The sequence below is a fragment of the Vanessa cardui genome, chromosome 2, assembly GCF_905220365.1.
Source record: "Vanessa cardui chromosome 2, ilVanCard2.1, whole genome shotgun sequence".
NCBI lineage: Eukaryota > Metazoa > Arthropoda > Insecta > Lepidoptera > Nymphalidae > Vanessa > Vanessa cardui.
In genome coordinates, this window is record NC_061124.1 from 9,790,434 (window position 1) to 9,813,153 (window position 22,720).

Consider the following 22,720-nt stretch of genomic DNA (forward strand, 5'->3'; position numbering starts at 1 on the left):
ATACTAATCTACCATTCCAGTGTATTTTGAACGATAATATTTAATTCATTGTATAAATTAATGTTATTTGTTTCATATACATGAAATAATGTGGCAATTTAAAAAAATATTGATATACGAAAACTGTGATGAATGTGGCTCAGATAATAAAATAGTATGAAAAACTAATATCTTTCTTGCTTTTATTTTAGATGCATGCTTTTTTTAAACTACATTATATCTATCGATACTAAATGTGTAGCTATTGACCAGTTTAAGTCTTTAAAAAAACCAACATAAATTGGTGTGCGTTGCCTATTGAAGAGTTTAAAAATATTTTTACAAACCGATTGGGGGGTCGTTTATCTCGTCTAATAGACATATACATAAAAGCTTTTAAAAGGAACTACATATTTACAAACGATTTTGTTAAACAAATTTAAAAATATTAATAACTATTTTTTTCTAGTGTACAGCAGCGCTTAATATGGAATAGTTTAATATATACAATAAATTTTGGAGTAGCCAAATACGATACTTCTCCTTACCTCTAAAAGATGAGCAAAGTTTAATTTAAAATACATAAAACACTTACATATCGAATTATGTATAAATAATAATACTAGCAAAACTTTAGTCAGTAAATTTTTCTTTAATTTACATAAACGACTTACTTCTATTCACTTTAGAGTAGAAAAATATCTTTTTATAATTATGTACGCTTAAAATAATTATAGTGCTCAGTTTGATAGACGAAACGTCAAATTTCATCATTTATCAAATTTGTCACTGACAGTTGTTACTTTCAAGTTTATGTTGCTGACTGCTGTTTGTTTTGAAACAAATTATTATTAAATAATAAATAGAGAATAAGCGAATGGAATACGTTAGAATTTTATAAAGAATTACTTAGACTTTACTCACCTTGCCTCATACTTAATGTGTATTTTCACTATGCCACAGATCTTTCAAGTGTTAAGATGCTACAAGTGCTCAGTTTTTCAGGTAAATTAAAAAAAAAGATTCTCAAAGAGTTCTAAAGCAGTATTTCCTGTTTATTAAAAAAAATATCAATCTTTATTACTATTTATTTTAAGGTTCATCAAACTAGAAAGGACAATAAATGGGTGTGTAAAATTTGTGGAGAGAAACAATCTGTTAAGAGACACTATGGCATAGGAACGAGTAAAGACTGCAGGACACATGTTCAGAAACTAAACAAATTAAGAGGAGATCAAGAGCAAACATCAGTAAACATAGTTGATTCTGAGGACAGTGAGTGTGAGGAAACTGTTGATAATATTACCCCTAACATTGATGATAGAAAAGCTTTAGGTAGGATCATTAAGGAAAGTAAATGGGCAGCTTATATAGACGAACCAGAACAACAATGTGAAAACAGTGAACCGGAATACATTAATAATAAAGAAATAGTTCTTGAAACACCACAAAAACGAAAGTTTAATAGAAAGGAACAAAAAATCAAGCAATTTAGAAAGTCTATTGATAATAATAAAGAAAATAGTACAGCTGATACACAAAATCACTCAGATAATGTGTTAGACTTCATAGAATCGTCTACTTCAAATATTAGTGATAGCAATGTAGGTTTTAGTACACATATTAATAATGATTGTCGTAAAACAAAAATAAATTCAAAGATAGCTACTAATATTACAAGCATGAAACCAAAAAACGAAATGCCAAGTTTCTCACTAAATAAAGTTAATAAAGACTCTAAATGGGCTCAATATATAGAGACTGATGTTGCAAATGAAAGTTATGAGATTGAAACAGAAAACAGCTCCCCAAAACAACCTCTATTTTCATTGTGCGATGATAGTGAAATAGATACTATATTAGATATATAATTATTGCTACCTATAAAAATGAAACAATTTAAAAGTTATTTTAGTTTTATTAATAAATCGATACACAAGACATTCCAAAGATAAATGCCAAACTCTTTTAAGAAAAACTACTAGACATTTGACAACTAATATTAAATGTCTATGATAACATCCTTATTTGTCACATGGCAACAACATCATATCACTTTTTACTTCTAATCGATAAAACACTACAAACATACTTCTGTAACACATACATTATTCTCAACAAAATTCTCTTTATTTCATTGGTTGTTTATTAAACAATAAAATTTTACAGTCAGTTTAGAGCAATACTTATTATTACATATTGATCTTATGCAGTTTTAATAAGAAACTTGCTAAGGACTAATATGACATATAATACTTTATGGTAGCAATGCAATAACTTGCAATAATAATCTAAGAGTTTAATAAGTATAAGAGTACTAATGTAGCGATCTCATGAAAATCAGGAAGACTCTATATGCAAATACATGCCATTTTGCTAGTAAAAATACTTTGACAATAATTGCGTTGGTACTTAATTTCTGTAATACATTTTTTTTTATACAAAAGAGGGCTACAGGCACAGTAGAAAAGATTATCACTACAAGCAATATCCTGAGATAAATGTATTTTTAATAAGTAATGTAAATATACACTGATAATGTTTTGATTATAATAGGAAGCCCTACAAGATTCGATGTCGTTTTACTAACAATGCTCTGCTTATACGATTGCTATCCCTCATATTCATAATCAACCTTTTCGCTGCATTTTGTGCATCAAGGTTTAAATTTTTTTTACTTGGTTCAAAAATGCCAAGGTACTATGACAATTCCACATAAATATTTCCAATAAATTAAATCGACTAGAACGCCATCGTATGTCGGCGCCGATGTATCTCCCTTGCTCTAGCATATCGTCGCCCGTATCCATTCCATCGCCATGGTCTGTATTAAAAAGAAAAAAAAAACAAATGTTTAGATCATTACCTTACATTCGCAGTAATTTTAGTTTTTATTAAATACAACATTAAGAAATATTTCCTGAATCATTTGAAACTATGTGTATTATGTTATCTATATAATTATTTTAAAAGTGGTAAATTTGGTTTTTTTCTTATTTTATATCTGTAATTAATAATATTTTTTATTTTGTTTCATTCAAAACTTGAATCAATCCTATGTGTTGCAATTATTCGATAAATGTCTCTAAAATTAATGTACAGTGTACGTTGAGAAGTATACATAATATTGAACAGCACAGATTTTTTTTATAAGTTTTTAAAGTAGATTAGTTTCAAGATAACTTTAAATTACCTTCCATTGTAACCAATTGGTTCGCCTACGTACATAAGATCGTCTTCATATCGTCTGCTTATATCCTCATTGCTTCCTGAAAATGAATATAGATTATTTTTCGAACCATTATTCCAATTAAAATATTTTTTTTTCTTAACAACAACTAACCGGATAAGTTTGAATGAGAGTATCTTCTGCATGATGGTCCTCGACAAGTCAACAGTTGGTGCAATTGATTATGGAAATATTCCTTTTCTGATGCCGTCAAATATTTCACCCGATTCTGTGTTTCAAACGGATCTGTAAAAAATAAAAACACGAAAATTAGTAAATATCTAGCTTATGTTATGTTATATTACGATTCTTTGGAAACGACTTTTAACCTAGATTTAGTTCTTATGATATCATACTATTTTAAAGTCTTATGTATTTTGAATTTGGGTCACTTATTAAATAGAATAATGATATAATCCAACATACCAATACGTAAATTGTAATAAGTAACTAATCCAGTGACAAATTCACAGTAGAGTAAGTTGTGGGTAGCGTTGATTGTTCTAACGCAGTTGTACGTGTTGTTAGAAGAACTCATGCAGAAACAAAATGGACCAGCGGTCCATAGCGGTGCGGTGCGCCAATGGTCATTGTCATGTCGGAAACAGTTCATGCGTTCTGACTCACATAGCCTTTCCAATTCCGCCTGAAAAGTAAACACTATAAGAAACTTTGACCACTTATAAAACATTTTTCCAATGTCTATAAAGTTTTATTTATCATTTTCAAATTATTAATATTTCAAAGTTCAAGGACATATATACCTTCTTTTTTGCTTTTCGCAACTTTTTTCGTAGTCTCTGTTCCTTGAGTTTCCTACGTTCTTCTCTAGCTTTCTGTGCTGCTTCCAAATACGAATTGCCTATTGGCTTTATTTTGCTGCAAGTAGATAAAAATATATTTCAACAGTTTTTTAATAACATCTTACAAATAAAAGAAAAAATTAAACTTACCGATTTTCTTCACAGTAACACACGTGTTGATCTTCATTTTCAATGAATAAAGGATGGAGCCTCTTTTGAAACACGTCTGGAGGTTTCCCAAATATTCCATTGTTGTTAGAACTTCCTTTGTTTGGATTTCGCTGTTCATACTCGGACGCGTCGAATCTGGTGGGTCCTAATGTACCAACTGTGGTTCTTGGTCTCGTTGAGGGTTTACTTGTTGTGGTGTGATGACTGGCTGTTGTTATTGGTGATGTTGTGCTTGATTTATGTGTGGAAATAACTTTGTCCACTGCTGAACTATAATAATGTAACGTTGAGAAAAAGTCAATAGGTGTTGTTTTCCAATCGCTTGTTACTTGCGTCGGATTTTCATGAGTGCTATTGATATCCTTTTGTTTTGTTATTTCAGTTGCAGTGATATCCTCAAATTCAGTGGTAATGCTCTGTTGCGTGCTTTTTTCCTCAATTAAATTTTCTTGAAAGGAATTTCCTTCAGTTATAACTGTGGTAGATGACATGGGTAGTTCATCTACATGGTGAGTCTTGTTTGTAAGATTATCGCCATGATCGGGGTCAGAAATGTTTAAGATTTTCATTACCGTCTCAGTGGAGGTTTCATTTTTCAGCTGCGTATCAAAAATATCGTCTCTAGTGTTGGCATTTACTGTTGGTATTATGTATTCATTTGATTGCCTAAACTTTTTATCAAACAAGGTCGCGTTTCTGTGTTTCGTTTTTAATCTATGTAAACGATTTTTTCTAAAAGTGTCCTTAGTGTTATTCTCATGACTTACAGTTTTATTAAGTAACTGATTGCTAAGATATGTAGGTGTTATGGTTTGTACTTCGACTGCAGGTTTACTAATTTTTAAATGCCTCTTTATTTCCTTTAAGTCTTCTAATTTCGTTCTAAGTTGTCTTATTTGGTCTTCTAAGCTTAATCTATTTGTATGCCATGCCTTCAAGTCATTATAAATTACTTGTGAACAATTAACTGTTCCATCTTTTTCTATCTTACATTCTAGTGATGATTCATTATTGTTTAACATTGGATCGTTTCTTTGTTTATGCTTGTTATGATTCCAATGTTGAGCTCGCCTTTTGGTTCTCTTATGATCTATATTATCTTTGGTACGTTCATAAGCCTTAAGAAATGCCTCAGTTTCTTTTATAAGTTTGTCAATATTGTTTACTATATTTCTTTTTTCTGATTCATCAACAGGTTCGTTTTTAAAGCTCAAATGTCCAATGCTAGGGTTTTCCTCGAGAATACTATCCACAGTATTAGGTTCAAATACGTCGTTGCTTATTGATCTCTTACTTCTTGTGTTATTATCCTTCTGTAACTCAACAGGTCTTCTAGCAATGGTTCCGTCAGTCTCTAATCTCGTATAAACAAGTCCACTAGGAGTAAAGCAAGCACATTTTTTCGTACTCATCTTCGGTTGTGGAGAATTTATGTCTGGCTAAAAATATTACAATCATGAATATTCGGGTGTTTTAATAATTCTCAAAATGTTTATGATTAATCGAAAATAAAGTTACCTCATATTTGCATTTGTGTTTACGCCATCGTCCGTTGACCAGTACACATTTCCACTTCCGTCCAATGGAGCAAGGGGCACGCAATTCAGCTTTGGAGCATTCGGCTGCTAAGCGTGCTGCTTTCCCATTTATAATACTAGTTTCAATTTCTGCAATAGTTAAGTATATATTAATTTTAGTTAGATAGTTTTGAAATACAACTTTCCTTTCAATGAATTATTAATTATTTTAACTTTCGATTTGAATATACCTGCATTTAAGTAGTTAAATTGATTCGTGCCTGCCTCTTCAGCATCCAAAACCTTTTCCAAACTTGCTTCTAAGATTGGATTGTGACTCTCGTTGGATATAAATGGTTCCGAAGATTTATTTGAAGTATCGCTTGCTTCTGAACTTTCCTAAAAATAGAAATAGTATAGAAAATAAAATAGCATTAAAATATAATAAATAACACGTAAATTAATGAAAAATCAATTAACTCACGTTATCATCGTCGTCATCGTCAAGTTCCAAGAAATCATCCTCAGTATCACTTTCGAAATCTCCGCTTTCAGAAGATGTATCTTGTGGTTGCGCTGTTGTTGATTTCTCGTTCATTTCCCGACTATATTTCTGCGCGCGCAATCTTTCCTCCATCAAATGGGCTTGTGTTTCTCGTCGTCCAGAACTATAAGAAACAGATTTTTTTTTAAATCCTTTTTTTATGATGAAAATTATATTTAGATATCATTTTAATTATAAGGTAACCATATAACACACAAAAAATTAAAGATGCACACATTCATAAATAATCACCGTCACCGACCTTGTCCACTTAACGTTCTATAATAACGTAAATTACCTCTCAACAAGGAATGTGTCAGGCCAGTGAGCCGCAGCAGCGCGTCTACGCCGTGGTTGCAGTAACGGCAGCAAAGATCTGCCATCCATATGAGCTGGCGGCTCTACCCCACCCATATCCAAAAACGTTGGTGCGAGGTCAATGTTAAGAACTATATCGTCCACCCTATTAAAACAAAAAGACAATATAAAAGACACTATGATATTAAAAAAAAAATCGATTAATCTATATTAAATCTATTTTCAAATATAAATATACTTACACTGTCCCCGGTTCGACACCAGGTCCACGAACGAGAAACGGTACTCGAATATCAAACTCGAAAGGAAAGCTTTTGCCTTTAACCAGTCCGAACTGGCCTAGATGATAACCGTGATCCGATGTGTAGACTAGGTAAGTGTTATCTAACTCCCCGAGCGCTTTGAGCTCCTGATAAACTCTCTCGACTGCCTGCAATTTAACATCTGATATAATCGACATTTACCATCTGAATTATAGCCTAGACATACCATAAAAAGTACGCTCGTAATACACATTGTTGGAATTATACGTTGTAGCAAGTTTCATAAAGTACTTAATATAATAAACACATATTTAATAACCGTTGTAAATCGTGTCAATTACTTGTCTTTCTTACGTCAGTAAGCTGGCATTCGAAAGAAGAAAATAAAGCATTATGTATTGCATAAATTTAATAGTAACCTATAATTACTTAAATAAAAAATAGTAACGAAAAAATGTGGTATTATCGCTTAAAGCCAACTTTTACTTGCACCTTTGGTGTTGCCAGGCAATATTGATGACCAGTAATATTTAAATTGTCTCACGAGAATGTCATGTTATTAACATACCATATCCACGCTCTGCAATGTCTGTAATCTCTTGGTCATTAGTAGATCTGTGAACTGTCTATGAATTGGCTTCATTTTCTCCGTTACTCGTAGAATCCATTGCTTGTCGGGATTCGGAGCCATGTCATACGTTGGAGTGCTGAAAAAAATAAAAACAAATAAAAAAATGGTAACATCAACTATTATAAATATCTGAATATTAAGAGCCTTTCCTGCCAAACGTCTCTAGGTAAAAAATTAATGACATATGCGGGTTTAGTATAAATGTTTTCCTTGATATCAAATAGGAAATGATAATGGTTGTCTGTCCATATTTTCTAGAGAGGAAGTGAGTGATGCTATTCATAACTGAACGTACACAAATAGTTATCGACATCTAAACACGCTATACCTAGCTTCCTGTGGAATATATATGTATATATACGAGTTACATTTATTGTTTTTCATGTTAATTTAGTTCTTTGAGCTGAGATTCGAACGCGTGCATCTTAACCGATGATTGCGGTCTAAGCTGACTGAGCACTGAATTTTCATGTACTTAATTTGTAGTTATAATTCATCTCGTGTTCTGTAATGTCCTGTTTCAATGAAATTCTGCCACATATGTCTCCACTAAACCGCATTGGAGCGGTTTGTTCCCAATATTTCTGTTTATTCGAGTATTTATTCTGTTCTCGGTTTAACAACAACCAGTACGTTTCGATTTAATTGCTCTATTTAGTTCAGACCCTGTTTATTTAATTTTTATATCAAGTATGACATTTCCAAAATTGCCCTCCCATTCTGTACACAAATGTACCGTATAATTAAGTAGATACCAATAGAAAAATAAATTTGTATAGGAAGGCGATCTCTCTAAAACAGGAACGTAGTAGATCATAGGTTTCACAAAATATTGTCTGGCATTTATAAAATAAATTTATATTTCCATATAATATATTAAATATTGATATTTATTATTACTTTTCAGAGAAATACCTTTAGTTGTTTAAAAAAGCCTGTATGATTGTTACGATTTTGTTGACATAGTTGAGAGACACAAAACGATTTCATATCTTGTTATTTTAAAATATATTTTTATCTTAGAAATAAATTCCTATATATATAAAAGTTAATATTTTCCATATACATGACAAGTTATGCATTTCGATATTTAAATCGCCCGGTGTTGACGACAACTTTATAATGAAACCACAAAAACGTCAGACGGTATGTGACCGCAAAAAGGAGCAGGGAATTAAGTTTTTTTGCACACGATGTAGAACAAAATGGAGGCAATAAATAACGCAGTTGACAAAAAAATAAGTAACATGTTAAAACTTGTATACGTTGCGTATAATTAATATGACATAATAGGAGAACGGAATTATTCATCTTTTTTTATACTTATTTCTTTATTATCAATTGCTATTTATAGTACCTAACACCAAGGTTTTGCAGTGTATATTGTATATCGTGTGTTCATATCCTGGCTGTTAGGAATACGTCAAATTTGTAAAAATACGTAAAATTGTCTATATCCAAATCCGATTGACTTTGATTAATCATTTTATAACAGTAGTCGCCCAAGGCTTCGCTTGCGTTATAACGCAATTTTATCCTAAAGGATATTGCTTGTCATGTTTTAGGCAAAAAAGTAGCATGTCTTTTCTTGGAGTTCAAATTTGCTTCATAGCATAATCAAATTCAGTTCAGCTGTTCGGTCGTGAAAGAGCGACAGACAGACAAACAGACATACAAAAGTCAGAGTTACTTTCACATTTATAATATTAATATAGATTTGACAATATACCAGAACTTTAGATATAAGTGATGATTTATCATCAGATGATGATGGTGATGATAATATATTTCTGTACCGTTTTTGGCTAATCATAAGAAAAATCTGCCAACTACGCTGATCGTATATATAATAGTGCACAAGTTTACGCGCAATCGGAACTTTGCTGAGTTTCTTTCGCCGGTTCTTCTCAGGTCGAAGGTTCATTTCCGAACCAACGATAGATTCTTAACATTCAAAAAGCAAGTGTAATCACTTCCTTATTGAATAAAGATTTTTGACTTTGACTTGGACTTTGAATCACGGGTGAACTTGTATTTCCTTGCTTTTATAATACGTGCTCTCCGAGGCACAGATTAACCACCAGTCCAACATTCTATATGAATAAGTATATAGAGTAATTATCTTACTACCAACAAACTCTACCCGTGGGTGTCGTGAGAGGCGACTAAGGGTTTATATTAGGGCCCAGTGCATATCACCTGCACTTTGGGCTACCCACACGGTGGCGGGTAAACCACCACGATAGAATTCCCAAGGAGGGTTAGTATCAGGCAGGCGGCCAACTTTAAAATTTAAGCCGAAACATTAGCAGCATGATGAAGACAAGAAAATAATTAAACAGTGATAACAGTATACTGGCAGTCATCACTGCTTAAAGTGCTTAGTTTGTATTTTTCATGTATGCACTTTGTGTTCAGCGGTGAAGAAAACCTTCGTGGGGAAATTTACACGAGTCCCATGTATCCGCAAAGGAATGAACCCGCTATAACAGCGTGCTTAACTTAGTTTTGGAATTGATATGCCTAGAAGTAGGCCAATTTACTTACTAATATTATTTATATTCGTATTTGTAAAATTATTAATATAATTTTAATAGTCTAATTCAATCTTGAAGCAGAGATAAATTCGAATTTTATTAACGAAGCTCCTTTCAAACGCACTCCGATTACACACACATAGGTATCCGCGATCGAGCCCACGTAATGAAGTTTTCATTCATCTCAGAACACAAGACAACATTTCGAGCACGAATTCAGCATGAAAAATAATCTGCACACGAATAAAAAAACATAACGTATATTAATAAAACATTATTTTTTTTTTCGATTCGCTAAAGGTTTTAATAAGAACGCAAACATAAGTATTATCGCACGCTATACAGACACAAAGCCTCAGCCGCCTTGATATTGAATACGATGATTTTTATTATTTTCTTTATGTTTGAAATATAATGAATAAAAACTCTTTATGGAAGTTTATTTTTTATTAATGTCGGCGCCTTACCCCCGGGGACAGGTTTGGCGACCACACAAAGCGCCGATAGTTGAATATTAAAGGAGCCGCGGTTGGTCCTGAGTTCGACACCGGTTATCGGCGCCGTATCGTCGTGCGACGTCTTCCCGTCGAGTAAATACAAATAAATATTCCAATTAACACAAAAAAAGAAAGAAAGATGCATTCATTATATTTGCTTGCAAAAGTTGGACATACGCATTACTTTTTTATAAAGCTGACTCGTTGATCTGCAAAAACCTTAAGTCTAAGCTGAAAAACTGTTGCGAGTCAAGAGCTATTTAGTTTATTTTTAGTTATCAGAAGCATCCCGAACTTTTGAAGTTGGTAGTGTCTATACTCCTCTTCTTCAAAAAGCACTTAAGGTCGTTGATCCGCGCCTGAACTTTTTTTGCTTATTATGGATTTTCGTCCACCGAATTACGAGAGAGAAGAAATACCTAGACCGCGAGTCGTTATTTCGATCGAGAGTTCTGAGTGATCAAAATGAGTCAGTTAGCCAACATGATATGATATAAAATTTAATTTACATAATATTTAACTAAGCTCAATTCCAATTAATATCAACATTGATAATTAATATCTCTTCGATGCAACCATAAAGAAAATATTTATTTACTTTTTACTACCAACTCTAAAGCGGCTTAGTTGAAAAGTATTTGCTATTTCTCACGGTACTACCAACTAGGCATAACTGAGCTCTTCCGTAACTGGTAGAAATAAAACGTTACTTTTACAGATAAAAAAAACTTTATTTTTTCATATGTATTTAAAACATTTCAAAAATCGAAAATTGAATGAATGTTTTTTGTTCGAATACTTCAAAAATTGCAAACTATGTTTTCACGTAGGTAGGTATCCGCGGCGCCTTTAGAACCGACGAGATATTTATCTTAAATGAATACTAATTTACATTAATTGATACTGAGTACTTCCATGCTCATCTGACGCAAAAAAAGCTATTTAACTGCCCAAAAACATTGTGTTTCGATGTAATTCATGTGTTTAACTACGCTGTTATGGAACTGAAATTAGTTATTCATTAGCCGAAAAGATAAGGATAATTTAACAATACATGTATACAGACGCATATATATACTTTTTTTGGGAAATTATATGCAAATTATATTCATGAATATTATTGTTCCTTTGCATAAATAACATATATTCATGGAAAAATACTACCAACGTGTCTTCCGTAGCGCAAACGTTAATAAATTATTCTACTGGCAATTTTCCATAAATATTTTTCAATTTATTCCGCAGTACAATGCGAATTGAAGTAGCGTTGACAACTTTCTTGGTTCGAGGCAAATTTGAATTTCACAAGCAATAACAAAACACAGCTGCTACAATTTCTGTCGTCAGCATCCCCGCTGTCTCCATGAAATAGACTGTTTCCAAACGTGCGACTATTTGTGAATGGCGACAAATAGAGAATATTAAATTCGACGTCTCGAAATATGCAAAGTCAAGGATTCAACTCATAAATCTTGTTTGTAAAATGCCGTGTCTTCTTTTATGTATGTTTATTTATTAGATGAGCGAACTTTCAAGAAACGTGAACGACTCGCGTAGCGCGTAAACTTTTTCATTTAAAAGTTCCTTAGCAAAATAGAGCTGTAATTTTTTGTACGTCCATATTATACGCCAATATAAAATTTCCGCCTATATCTAGAAACAGTAAAAAATACTTATTTATCTGTAAGAATATAACGTATGATAATAAACATTAGTCAGGAACGTCAGTACATATCATGATACAAAATAATTCGAAAACGCAGTCAAGAAACATTTAGAAATTATGTCGTAAATAAATTATAATAGCCCGAAAAATTCAAAAGCATAGACCGTAATCCAGGGCTAAATATTCTTATGAAACATAAATCAGCAGCAAGGCTGAGTGGCGGTAAAATTATTCAGGGCGCTCCGTAAAGTACGAAGTTGGGTACGCGAATTTCCGAGTAGCGAAAAAACAAGGTCGGGCTCAAGGTTTCAACACTTTTTATATGAATACATGGTTCCGTTGATAATATGCGCCCCGGCATCCAATTAAGGAACAATTTCGCGATTAGTTCTCGAACGTTTATGCATTCAATAAAGAAGATTTAATACCTGTGTCTACATAACGAAAACGATACGTTACCGAACCGTCAGTTATATTTATCAGCGATTATAAGTTAAACACTAGAAAATATATATTTAATAAATACAGGATAAATATAATTTAAATAATGCATAAGTGTACTTTATAGTTTTATTTAAATTGAGTGAATCATCGTTAGTATGCGTTTTCGGAAATGATTACGTATCTTGCCAACGCCAAAACGCTGGCACTAAATAAAACACATTTCTAACGAGCGTGTAAGTCTTATTCAGATATTTATTTGAAAAGAATATATTTCTGATATTTTTTATTAATACCTTAACTTTTTTACTTTTATTTTTTTACCTTTTACATTTACCTAACACGATAATTAAGTAAATACTTAATACATTTTTTTTCATTACTGTTCAATTCAAATTCAAAATCGATATATTCGAATAGCATGTACGATACACGTTATTTTGTAAAAAGTCTTGTGAGCGATGTGAAGGAACCCCAAACAAGCAACTTCTTAAATATTTAAAGAGAGGTAAGATGGCCGCTAAGAATTCGCAGCAATTAGTATTTTGTCGAAATGTTTAGAGAATAAGTAGTCAAAGAACAAGACTGGTATTTAAACGAGGTTCCAAATTAAGAACTAATTAAATCTAATTCCAGTCTACATTCACTTTTCTTTTAATTGTGTTTAAGAAAGACTTTTTTTTTAAATATCGAATAAGGTTCCGATACACAATCATACCAAGTATATACATACATACATATACATACATATGAGACAACACCACATCCATTACTCTGATCCCAAAGTAAGTAGCTGAAGCACTTGTGTTATGGAAATCAGAAGTAACGACGGTACCACGAACACCCAGACCCAAGACAACATAGAAAACTAATGGTAATCTACATCGACTCGGCCGGGAATCGAACCCGGGACCTCTGAGTGGCGTACCCATGAAAACCGGTGTACACACCACTCGACCATGGAGGTCGTCAAGTAGGCTACAATGTACGGTCGGAAAAACATTTCGGTAATTCGAATGGGTGTTCACGATTATGAATTGTAGTTGTGGTTAGTACAAATTAGCCTTAATTAATGGATAGTAATTAATCCTGTCATAAATAATAACATACCGAAACCCGTTTGCTACACTATTTTGGTATATGATATGTTAGTTTTCAAATTGTTCGTACTAGCATTTTAATATTAATAAAATAAATAAAAATTGAGATTTCCAGTGGTTACGCTATTCTTACGTATAAAATCATCATTTTAGGCCGTAAAAGAAAACGGATCATCATTATCATCCCTAACAGGAAGACTCAGCTCCGCAACATACGCGATTAGAAAAGTTAGACAACTAACTGATATTGATACCGCTCGTTTAGTTTATTTTGGTTATTTTCACAGTATTATGTCATATGGCATATTACTTTGGGGTAACGCTGCAGATATTGAATCTGTCTTTATTTTACAAAAGAGAGCAATTCGGTTTATTTATAATCTTGGAGCTAGAGACTCTCTTCGGGATGTTTTTAACAGAGTAGGAATACTTACTGTTGCGTCGCAATATATTTACAACAATATCATGTATATTCACAGTAACATTGATCACTTTGATAAAATCAGTGATAATCATTGTATATGCACTAGAAGTAAGGATAAACTTATAACGCCAAGTTTCCGACTCCGCAAAGTCAATGGATCCTTCTTGGGGCAAGGTATCCGTTTCTATAATAAAATTCCGCAGAATTTTTTAACTTTGCCGTTTAGTAAATTCAAATCGTTTGTTAAAAATACATTGGTAGAAAAAGCATACTATTCGATACAAGATTTTGTAGATGATAAAAAAGCGTGGAGTAGTACCTGTTGACTTCCAAGCAGGATACATTAATTGAAATAATTGTATTTAATTAACATGACGTTGTATTTTTTAAATGTTAAAAAAGAGTAACTACTGAGTTTCTTGCCGGTTCTTCTCGGTAGAATCTACTTTCCGAACCGGTGGTAGCTTCACATTGTAAAATGACGATTCAAAAGTGCTTATAAAAGCCTACTTGAATAAAGTTTATTTTGATTTTGATTTTTTGACTACAGTCTACATATGTCCGATGAAAGTGTGCAAATAGAAATATAAGAAATTAATGATGTTTATAATAAAATGATTACAAAAATACAAGCTGTACCCGGGTCTTTATAAATTATAAAAAATTAAATATATAATTAAGTAAATTCCCACTTTTGGGCTAAAAGCCTCCTCTCCCTTTGAGGAGAAGCTTTGGAACATATTTCACTACGCTGTTCCAATGCGGATTGATGGAATACACAATATGTGGCAGAATTTCTATGAAATTTGTCACATGCAGGTTTCCTCGCGATGTTTTCCTTCACTGCTGAGTACGAGATGACTTATAAATTAAGCACATGAAACAGCGGTGCTTGCCTGGGTTTGAACCCGCAATCATCGGTTAAGATGCACGCGTTTTAACCACCGGGCCATCTCGACTCTGAATAAAAGTAGTTGTCCTTTTCCGGGATTCAAACGTTGTTAAACGTGATGAGATAACAGACAGAGCTTTCGAATCAATAATATTGGTAGAATAATTATGTCAAGCTATGAGAAATACAAAGACATTTTATGACATGTCTGTGTCATTACACCTAAAATATCATTATAAAGGATACAACCCAATAAGTCTTGCAAAACCTTAGACGTGCAATAAATTAAAAAACACTTTTATACTGAGCATAAACCCGTTTTTCCAATCAGACGTGAAGTTGACAATTTAATTCAGGTATAAATATCATGCAATGCAAAACACTGATAGAAAAAACACTCCCCATTAAGCCGTCATCATAATTAAGTACAATTTGTGCATAAGTAAATATAAGATTATATTTTAACTTCGAATTAAAACGAATAAAGTTAAATACTGCAAGTGATATTACTTTGTATTGTCAACAAATGTTTTAAAATTCTGTTACATGTAGTGGTAAAAAATATATTTTACCCACACATACATAACGAGTAAAGTAAAATAAGTGCTTTTGAAAAGAGGTTGTATTATAATTTATTAAATAAAAGCTATCTGAGTAAACGCACCTGTATAAATAGCATATTGACTTGTGCAAGTGAAATAAATTTACGACCGGAATTATTTCTATAAGTCTTCAGTGAAGTAAAATAAGATGAGTGTGACTGTGATGTACTATCCTTTCAAGCCCCGCTTAGGATAAGGCGTCTTATATTACGTGGGCGGATAGACCGGAGGTGAATGAATGACATTCCTAGCAGCTCCTCAGACTTGCAGGTATTTTTGAATGAAAATGCCACTGACTTTCTGCATATTACGTGTGAGGATGGTTGTTCGTTAATAAAGCCGTATGAATACACTATCTATCTTTTTGTGAATCGTTTTTTTTATCTTTTGATAATTAAGAAATAATTGACACAAGTCGCTTTGATGTGTGTATAAATATATACTTACTGATGTGTTGTTACATTAAAGAAGAGATGTGAGAACTGGGGTGCGGAGTCTTCTGGTCCGTGTGGAGCTGGAAAAGACATCACCAGGAGGACAGGCTTCCGGGAAAACCTCCGCTTCGAGGCTCGAAGAAATGCTATAGAGTCGTTCGCTATTAGATCTGGATAATAGTCCTGAAAAGATAAATATTATTGAAATCATATTTTTTTATACAAATCGACTTCGCTACGATTTTATAGCTTGATAGCAGAAACATATATAAAATCGTAAAGTATTTTTCTCAATTGTTGGTAAAACAAATGAATACCTTTAAAAACTGTTTACGGATATATTTCCTAATTACTTTTTATTTTAGTAGTTACTATGACTTTTCCTTCGAAACTAGTACTAGTAGCAGTTTCGAAAAAAAAACATAAAACTTACTGGCTTTATGATAATAAAAATTAAAACTATTTATGAATCTTAACAAATATAGTTTTACGAAATAAGTATATTTATATTAAAGTAGTTGCACGTGGCTTCGTTCGTATATAAATTGATTCTAAGATTTAAGGCAGAACCTCCTGTGTACTTCTTGAAAAGTTAAAATAAAACTAGCTTTATACAAAATCGATATCTACAACCACTACTAATTTGCTCAATATCTACATATAGAAGCGTTGTACTTATACGAGTCATTTGTTATAAATTAAAATTCAAACTGTAATCCATATAGTTGGAGAGATATATCGTAGCGTCAACAGTTTTTAAAGTCATTGTCACATGGAGAATAATTGGATAAGTGCCAGAATTAATCATCACGGTAAATCGTAAGATTTTAAAATAAATGCATAATAAGAGAAGATGCCGTGTCATTACATGAATGACGTTTTTATATAACGGGTTTATTTACACAAGAGCGAGATGTTGCATCGATAATAAAAAGCTGGTAAGCCGGCATTAAAGGCTCTGCATATCGTATGATAACAATAATTAAGAAATACATACTAACAGTTGTAAATTATTTTCAAAATTTTAAAACATATATTATTATAGGTGTAATTTTAAGTAGGTTTAAGAATGTATAACTTTCTCCTATATATTATTTAAAAAATGATATCTTTAAATAAAAAGAATATGTTATCTCTGAAAAAATACTGAATGAAGTATCTCACATGTCTATAAATAACATCTTATTAATCTTATATGTTCATTCACATAATAATAATAATTATTATTTATTGTTATATATGATCACTTTTCGTTAAAACATTAGACGATCGGTCTAAACTGTTCCGGTTCACTTCCAGTCTCACTCGTAATTCGTTGAAAGTGATGCGCTGGTTTGATATGGGTATCCTTTTAATGTTATATATATATAGTGTGGTCAATGAATATATATATATATATATGTTTTATTTATCACTTTCCAACTTTTCATAATCGTGTTATGCGGTCAGATTCGAGTTTATTTTGGAATACTTTTTATCTGTAAGTTGAGTTGCCAATTCAGTAAATATTTCTGCAATAATGTATCACATACAAAGTAATGGATTAAGTTTTTTTTTTTAATTATGTATAAAGAGAAATGTTAGAGTTTTCATTTGAAGTTATAAAAATGTGTTTGATTTTTTTCCTTTCGATATTTGAAATTTCAATAGCGTCGATATTAATTAATTTTAAACGATATTAATTATTCTTGAAACGCTTGATTACAAAAATTAATTTGTTCACTTAACAGCGTATATTCGTGCCAAATGCTTAATAACTTCATAAAGTATAAAGAGCTTAATTACAAACATATACAAACTGATTGCAAAACTGGTTTTAGGTTGTACCATTAAAATATTTACACAACCTCATATAGTATGGGTTTATTACTGCATTAGTCTGAAGGAAATATTAACGTAAGTGCATTAAGCATTTTTATTAATTATCTCTTCATTTAGTCAGTAGCGGTATCCCAGCAGGTTTATTTGCGTTTTATAGAGTTAGATATATCAGAGGATGGTTCTTTAGTCTGACCGCTAGGAGACTGTCATGAACTGACATAACTGAACATGACTGACTGACCATGGATGCTCAAAAACTATGGTCCGTTTTTACGATATTCACAAACTAATAGTTTCGACTTCACCGGAAGAAATAAGAACTGTATTGATTTGATTTTGAACGTTTTACGAAATTTTGAGTCGTGTATTATCGAATTGAGTAGTCTTAAAATCCAGGTATTCATTAAAATACATTAATTTATAAATGAAAATAGCTGTAACTGTTTTTTCCAACAAATACAGATGCTGCGTTCCTAGGATTTTAAGAACCTGACCTGACACTGAAAATATATTTTTTATCATATGTAAGATCAAAGTCTTTTTTTCACATTAAAGCCGTCGTTTTTTTTTTTTTTAAAAAGATAAAAGTAGTTACTTTAGAAATCATTAACGTTTGTTTTAAAATATTTATTTATATATTAAAATAATATATACATTACCTTATTATAATCGTCGCCGTGCTTGATCTTCTTCCCGTTCATGTTTATGCTGTAGTTGTAGTACTTTGAGTTCATTATAAGCCCTCCCCACTCGCGCCAGCCCGGCGGTATGTAGGATCCGTTGTACTTATTCAAGTACTTTCCAAAATAACCTGAACCAATGAGAAATAAACCACTTAATATATTTACATTAACTATTTTGCCTTTAAATATACCTAGATGGCTTAAGAAATAAAATCTGAATATAAAGTACGTAAAATGACAAATTTTATACTATGTACATTTTGTAAGTCACCACTCAATATATTAAATAAATAAATATGAGACAACATCACATACATTACTCTGATCCCAATGTAAGTAGCTAAAGCACTTGTGTCATGGAAAATCAGAAGTAACGACGGTACCACAAACACCCAGACCCAAGACAACGTAGAAAACTAATGATAATCTACATCGACTCAGCCGGAAATCAAACCTCGGAGTGGCGTACCCTTGAAAACTGGTGTACACACTACTCTACCACGGAGGTCGTCATGCATTGCTACTTTCATCAGATTAAAATTTATAACATTTTACTAACCGCCATCACAATTACTACACAGGCAGGGTAAATGTTTCTCTATGTAATATTGATAAAATATACAAAATAGTAAAGCAACAGCCTGTAAATTTCCCACTGCTGGGATAAGGCCTCCTCTTCCATTAACGAGAGGGTTTGGAACATATTCCACCACGCTGTTCCAATGCGGGTTGGTGGAATGCACATGTGGCAGAATTTCGATGAAATTACACACATGCAGGTTTTCTCACTATGTTTTCCTTCAGCGTCGAGCACGAGATGAATTATAAAAACAAATTAAGTACATATATATAGTGTTGCTTGCCTGGGGTTTGAACCCGCAATCTTCGATTAAGATGCACGCGTTCTAACCACCGGGCCATCTTGGCTCTCTTGATAAAATATATCCTTATATAACAACGGAAATAGGTCAACTTATAACATAATTCAATGAGACACTAGATGACACTAAAACATTTATTGACAGGTACACATTCATAGATACTCGTACCAATTAACCTGACCGATGTGCTCAGAAAAGCTACTATTTTTTGTTATTCATCAAACTTGAATTTGGAAGAGCACGATAATTTTATCATTAGGAATCGTTATCCAGTTTTGTTGTGATCAAGTTGCAGTCATCCAAACATACGATCGATCGTAATTATAGTATTGATAATATATAGGTTAGTTATTTTAATGACATCTTATTAACTGACAATATTTCATTCAAAACCTCGCTGTAGCGTAAAATAACTTAAATATAGCTCAAGCAAAACCACAAGCTTTATTTCGTAGACAGAGATTTTAATCAGATTATATTTCGAATCACTGAGCTCAAAATATACGTAATATAAACACAAAAACGTTCGTGACCGAATAAAAAGTCCCACGCCAGGAATCATTGTTCGCGAGACAATAGTTCTGAAATATTAATTTCGGCAATGGGAATGCAAATGCAAGCAAGGGTTTTTAATTTTCCCGAGGGGCGTGTTGAAGTGACGGAGCGTTGATTACTCGGGAACCGTCTTATGTAAGCAGCGCTGAATGGTGATACTGAACCCTGTGCAGTCATGAAAATAAGACAAATATTTTAAGAACTTCGCTCGACTGTTTTTCATAAATGTTACGTAGCAATTTTGCTTGGGATACGACATTTTAAATACTACTTATTTTTAACTCCTTTTATAAAGAAGTAGGTATTTGTCTGTTTATAAACGTTTCCATTGTTATCATTGTATATTATTAGCAAATTATGATAGGATATGTATGCTGTATGTGTGTAGCATATGCAGTGTGAGCACTTATTTATTGAATATAGAAATGCAGACAGGCAAAGCCTGAAAGTAAGTGGACACCCCTTTGATATTAGATCTGTAAGAAATATTTGTTATCGCTTACATCGCTACCAACCTTGGTAATAAATGTGCCGTGTTACCCTGGGTTACTCACCCTTTAAACCGAAACCCAAATGACTAAGAATTTCCCCTTAAAATAAATGACGAGTGACTGCCTCCTATCTAGTATTCAATAAGCTGTTGCAATATCATATGGCTTTTATTTCTAATAATTGGCAATGTAAAAGTAATTAGCCTTTACTAATGAGCTTACTACATCTCGTGCTCGGCGGAGTACGAAAACATCATGATGGAACCATGCGTGTGTTTAATTTTAACAAAATTTTGCCACCACCACCAATTTGCCACATGTCCAACCCTCATTTGAACCGCGTGGTGTAATATGCTGCAAACCTTCTTCTCAAATGGAGATGAGGCCTTAGTGTGGAAATCTACTGGCTGTTACTACTAATGAGCATGGTGTTCAAGTTATTTCAATCCTAAGTATACTACAATTGTAAAAGTTAAGTCAGGCAAAAATACTATGTAGATCCTCCATATTCGTTTTGACTGACTTAAAATCCACCAATAATAGTTTATATTATCTTCCTACTAATCTGTATAAAGATAAAGTCATTTTAAAATGTACCATATAAACACATTAAACATTTAAAAAAAGTTTAATTGTGTTCTTTGTTGTTCTTAAAAAAAATATATAAAAAAATTATCATGTAATAAATAAATTTTTTATTAAATGTGATATTCATGTTTTATACAAAACATCTTTATCACATTGGCCCGTGGAAAAGAAACACATTTTATAAAACCGTAAATCACGGCAGAGCTGTCAAATGTAAGATATAAAATAATATTTTTACAATACTTAATGGCTTCAAGTATCCCAGATAGCGTTTAAATCATATTAATTACCGGAAACGTTCGATATAATAATATATGTATATCAACAAATAACTTTATTTACTCTGTGCTTAAAAGTAAACTGGTCATATTTTCCCAGAAACTGAGTAATTGATATGGACAGATGGTATTGGATGATGAATGTGAATACGCCTCGGTCTGCTGAATGTAATTCAAGTTGATTTCAAGCGAAACCTTTGCAATGTATAAGGGCTCGCCGTTCTATAAAATGGCACTCGATTTTCGTACTATGAAATGAAATAATATCAGAAGTACTTTTAATTTTTTTTTATGGTATAGGTTGTCGCCTGTCGGACGAGCATATGGGCCACCTGATGGAAAGTGGTCACTATCACCCATAGACAATGACGCTGTAATAAATATTAACTATTCCTTACATCGTCAATGCGCCACCAACCTTGGGAATTAAGATGTTATGTCCCTTGTGTCTGTAATTACACTGGCTCACTCACCCTTCAAACCGGAACACAACAAAACTGAGTACTGCTATTTGGTAGAATAACTGATGAGTGGGTGGTACCTACCCAGACGGGCTTGCACAAAGCCCTACCACCAAGTAAAGTCATTTAATATATTGCTGAGACTATGTATCCAGTCTAGTGCCTAGCCTTAGATGTCGAGGTCCTAGATTCAAACTGCAAATCCAAAAAGTATTTGGCAATTCCTCCAAGGTAATCTAATAACAAGACCGGAGTCTAAAAGAATGTACGTTAAACGGTTGGTCCTGTCTTAAATCTTATTCATGGAACTGCCCGTCTCATCAGATCTCGTGAATAAAATAAACGGTCACACTTCTGCATTATAAAATGTCCTGGACAGTTGGCGAGTCTTGAGAACGGCCATCATAGCTGACGCCCACAAGGATGATGATAAAGATTGCGTTATGAGATTGTTTCCTTGGTATTTCGTTCCAATCGTTCCGCCAGATTACTGGAATTGCGTATAAGATGCCTCCGTAATATGAATTAATTTTATATTTAATGTTTGCTTTAAAGATTTATTCTTATAAAAGCATTTCCATAAGGCCCCGAGGCTTGTCCTAATAATTTAATACCTTTATTTAACCGAATTATTTTATGATTTATTTTCTACCATTACGAATCAAATCAAATTTGTTTAAGTAAACTTCACAATGAAGCACTTTTGAATCGTAAATATTTAAACCCTACCATTCCGCAGTGTTCATATATTTTCTATTAAAATATTTATATTTATACCTACATGCCTATAATAAATGCATTTCAATTAATAAATTCTTCAGCTATAGTAATGTTGTGTCAATCATGATCGATTGTGCGATTGAGAATTGTTTTAAAGAATAACCCAATACCTTTCGGTCGTTCTTTGTACCGGA

General features: G+C 32.5%; 2 protein-coding genes across 2 annotated transcripts in view; one reads left to right on the forward strand and one right to left on the reverse strand.

Annotated features, from left to right (window-relative positions):
* The first annotated feature begins 758 nt into the window (after positions 1-758).
* LOC124536016 (MRN complex-interacting protein) lies at positions 759-1,888 on the forward strand. The gene is made up of 2 exons (XM_047112393.1): positions 759-984; positions 1,077-1,888. Exons 1-2 carry the CDS (start codon positions 919-921, stop codon positions 1,848-1,850), a joined length of 840 nt encoding a protein of 279 aa, XP_046968349.1. The 5' UTR covers positions 759-918; the 3' UTR covers positions 1,851-1,888.
* The window catches only part of LOC124536009 (extracellular sulfatase SULF-1 homolog), a 102,425-nt gene continuing 81,587 nt past the window's right edge, over positions 1,883-22,720 (reverse strand). The window contains exons 4-17 of the mRNA XM_047112379.1: positions 18,529-18,680; positions 16,062-16,231; positions 7,393-7,531; positions 6,804-6,991; positions 6,542-6,706; positions 6,184-6,367; positions 5,951-6,098; positions 5,701-5,849; positions 4,162-5,621; positions 3,973-4,087; positions 3,635-3,854; positions 3,323-3,454; positions 3,173-3,248; positions 1,883-2,803 (exon numbers count right to left, since the gene is read on the reverse strand). Coding sequence (XP_046968335.1) covers positions 2,722-2,803; positions 3,173-3,248; positions 3,323-3,454; positions 3,635-3,854; positions 3,973-4,087; positions 4,162-5,621; positions 5,701-5,849; positions 5,951-6,098; positions 6,184-6,367; positions 6,542-6,706; positions 6,804-6,991; positions 7,393-7,531; positions 16,062-16,231; positions 18,529-18,680 — 3,380 coding nt within the window. The 3' untranslated portion in view covers positions 1,883-2,721. The remainder of the gene's footprint in view (positions 2,804-3,172; positions 3,249-3,322; positions 3,455-3,634; positions 3,855-3,972; positions 4,088-4,161; positions 5,622-5,700; positions 5,850-5,950; positions 6,099-6,183; positions 6,368-6,541; positions 6,707-6,803; positions 6,992-7,392; positions 7,532-16,061; positions 16,232-18,528; positions 18,681-22,720) is intronic.

Excerpts from the sequence above, each read along its gene's own strand:
- LOC124536016 (XM_047112393.1), top strand. The coding sequence starts at position 919 with ATGTGTATTTTCACTATGCCACAGATCTTTCAAGTGTTAAGATGCTAC. Across the intron at positions 985-1,076 it reads ACAAGTGCTCAGTTTTTCAG|GTTCATCAAACTAGAAAGGA; the intron begins GTAAATTAAAAA and ends ATTTATTTTAAG.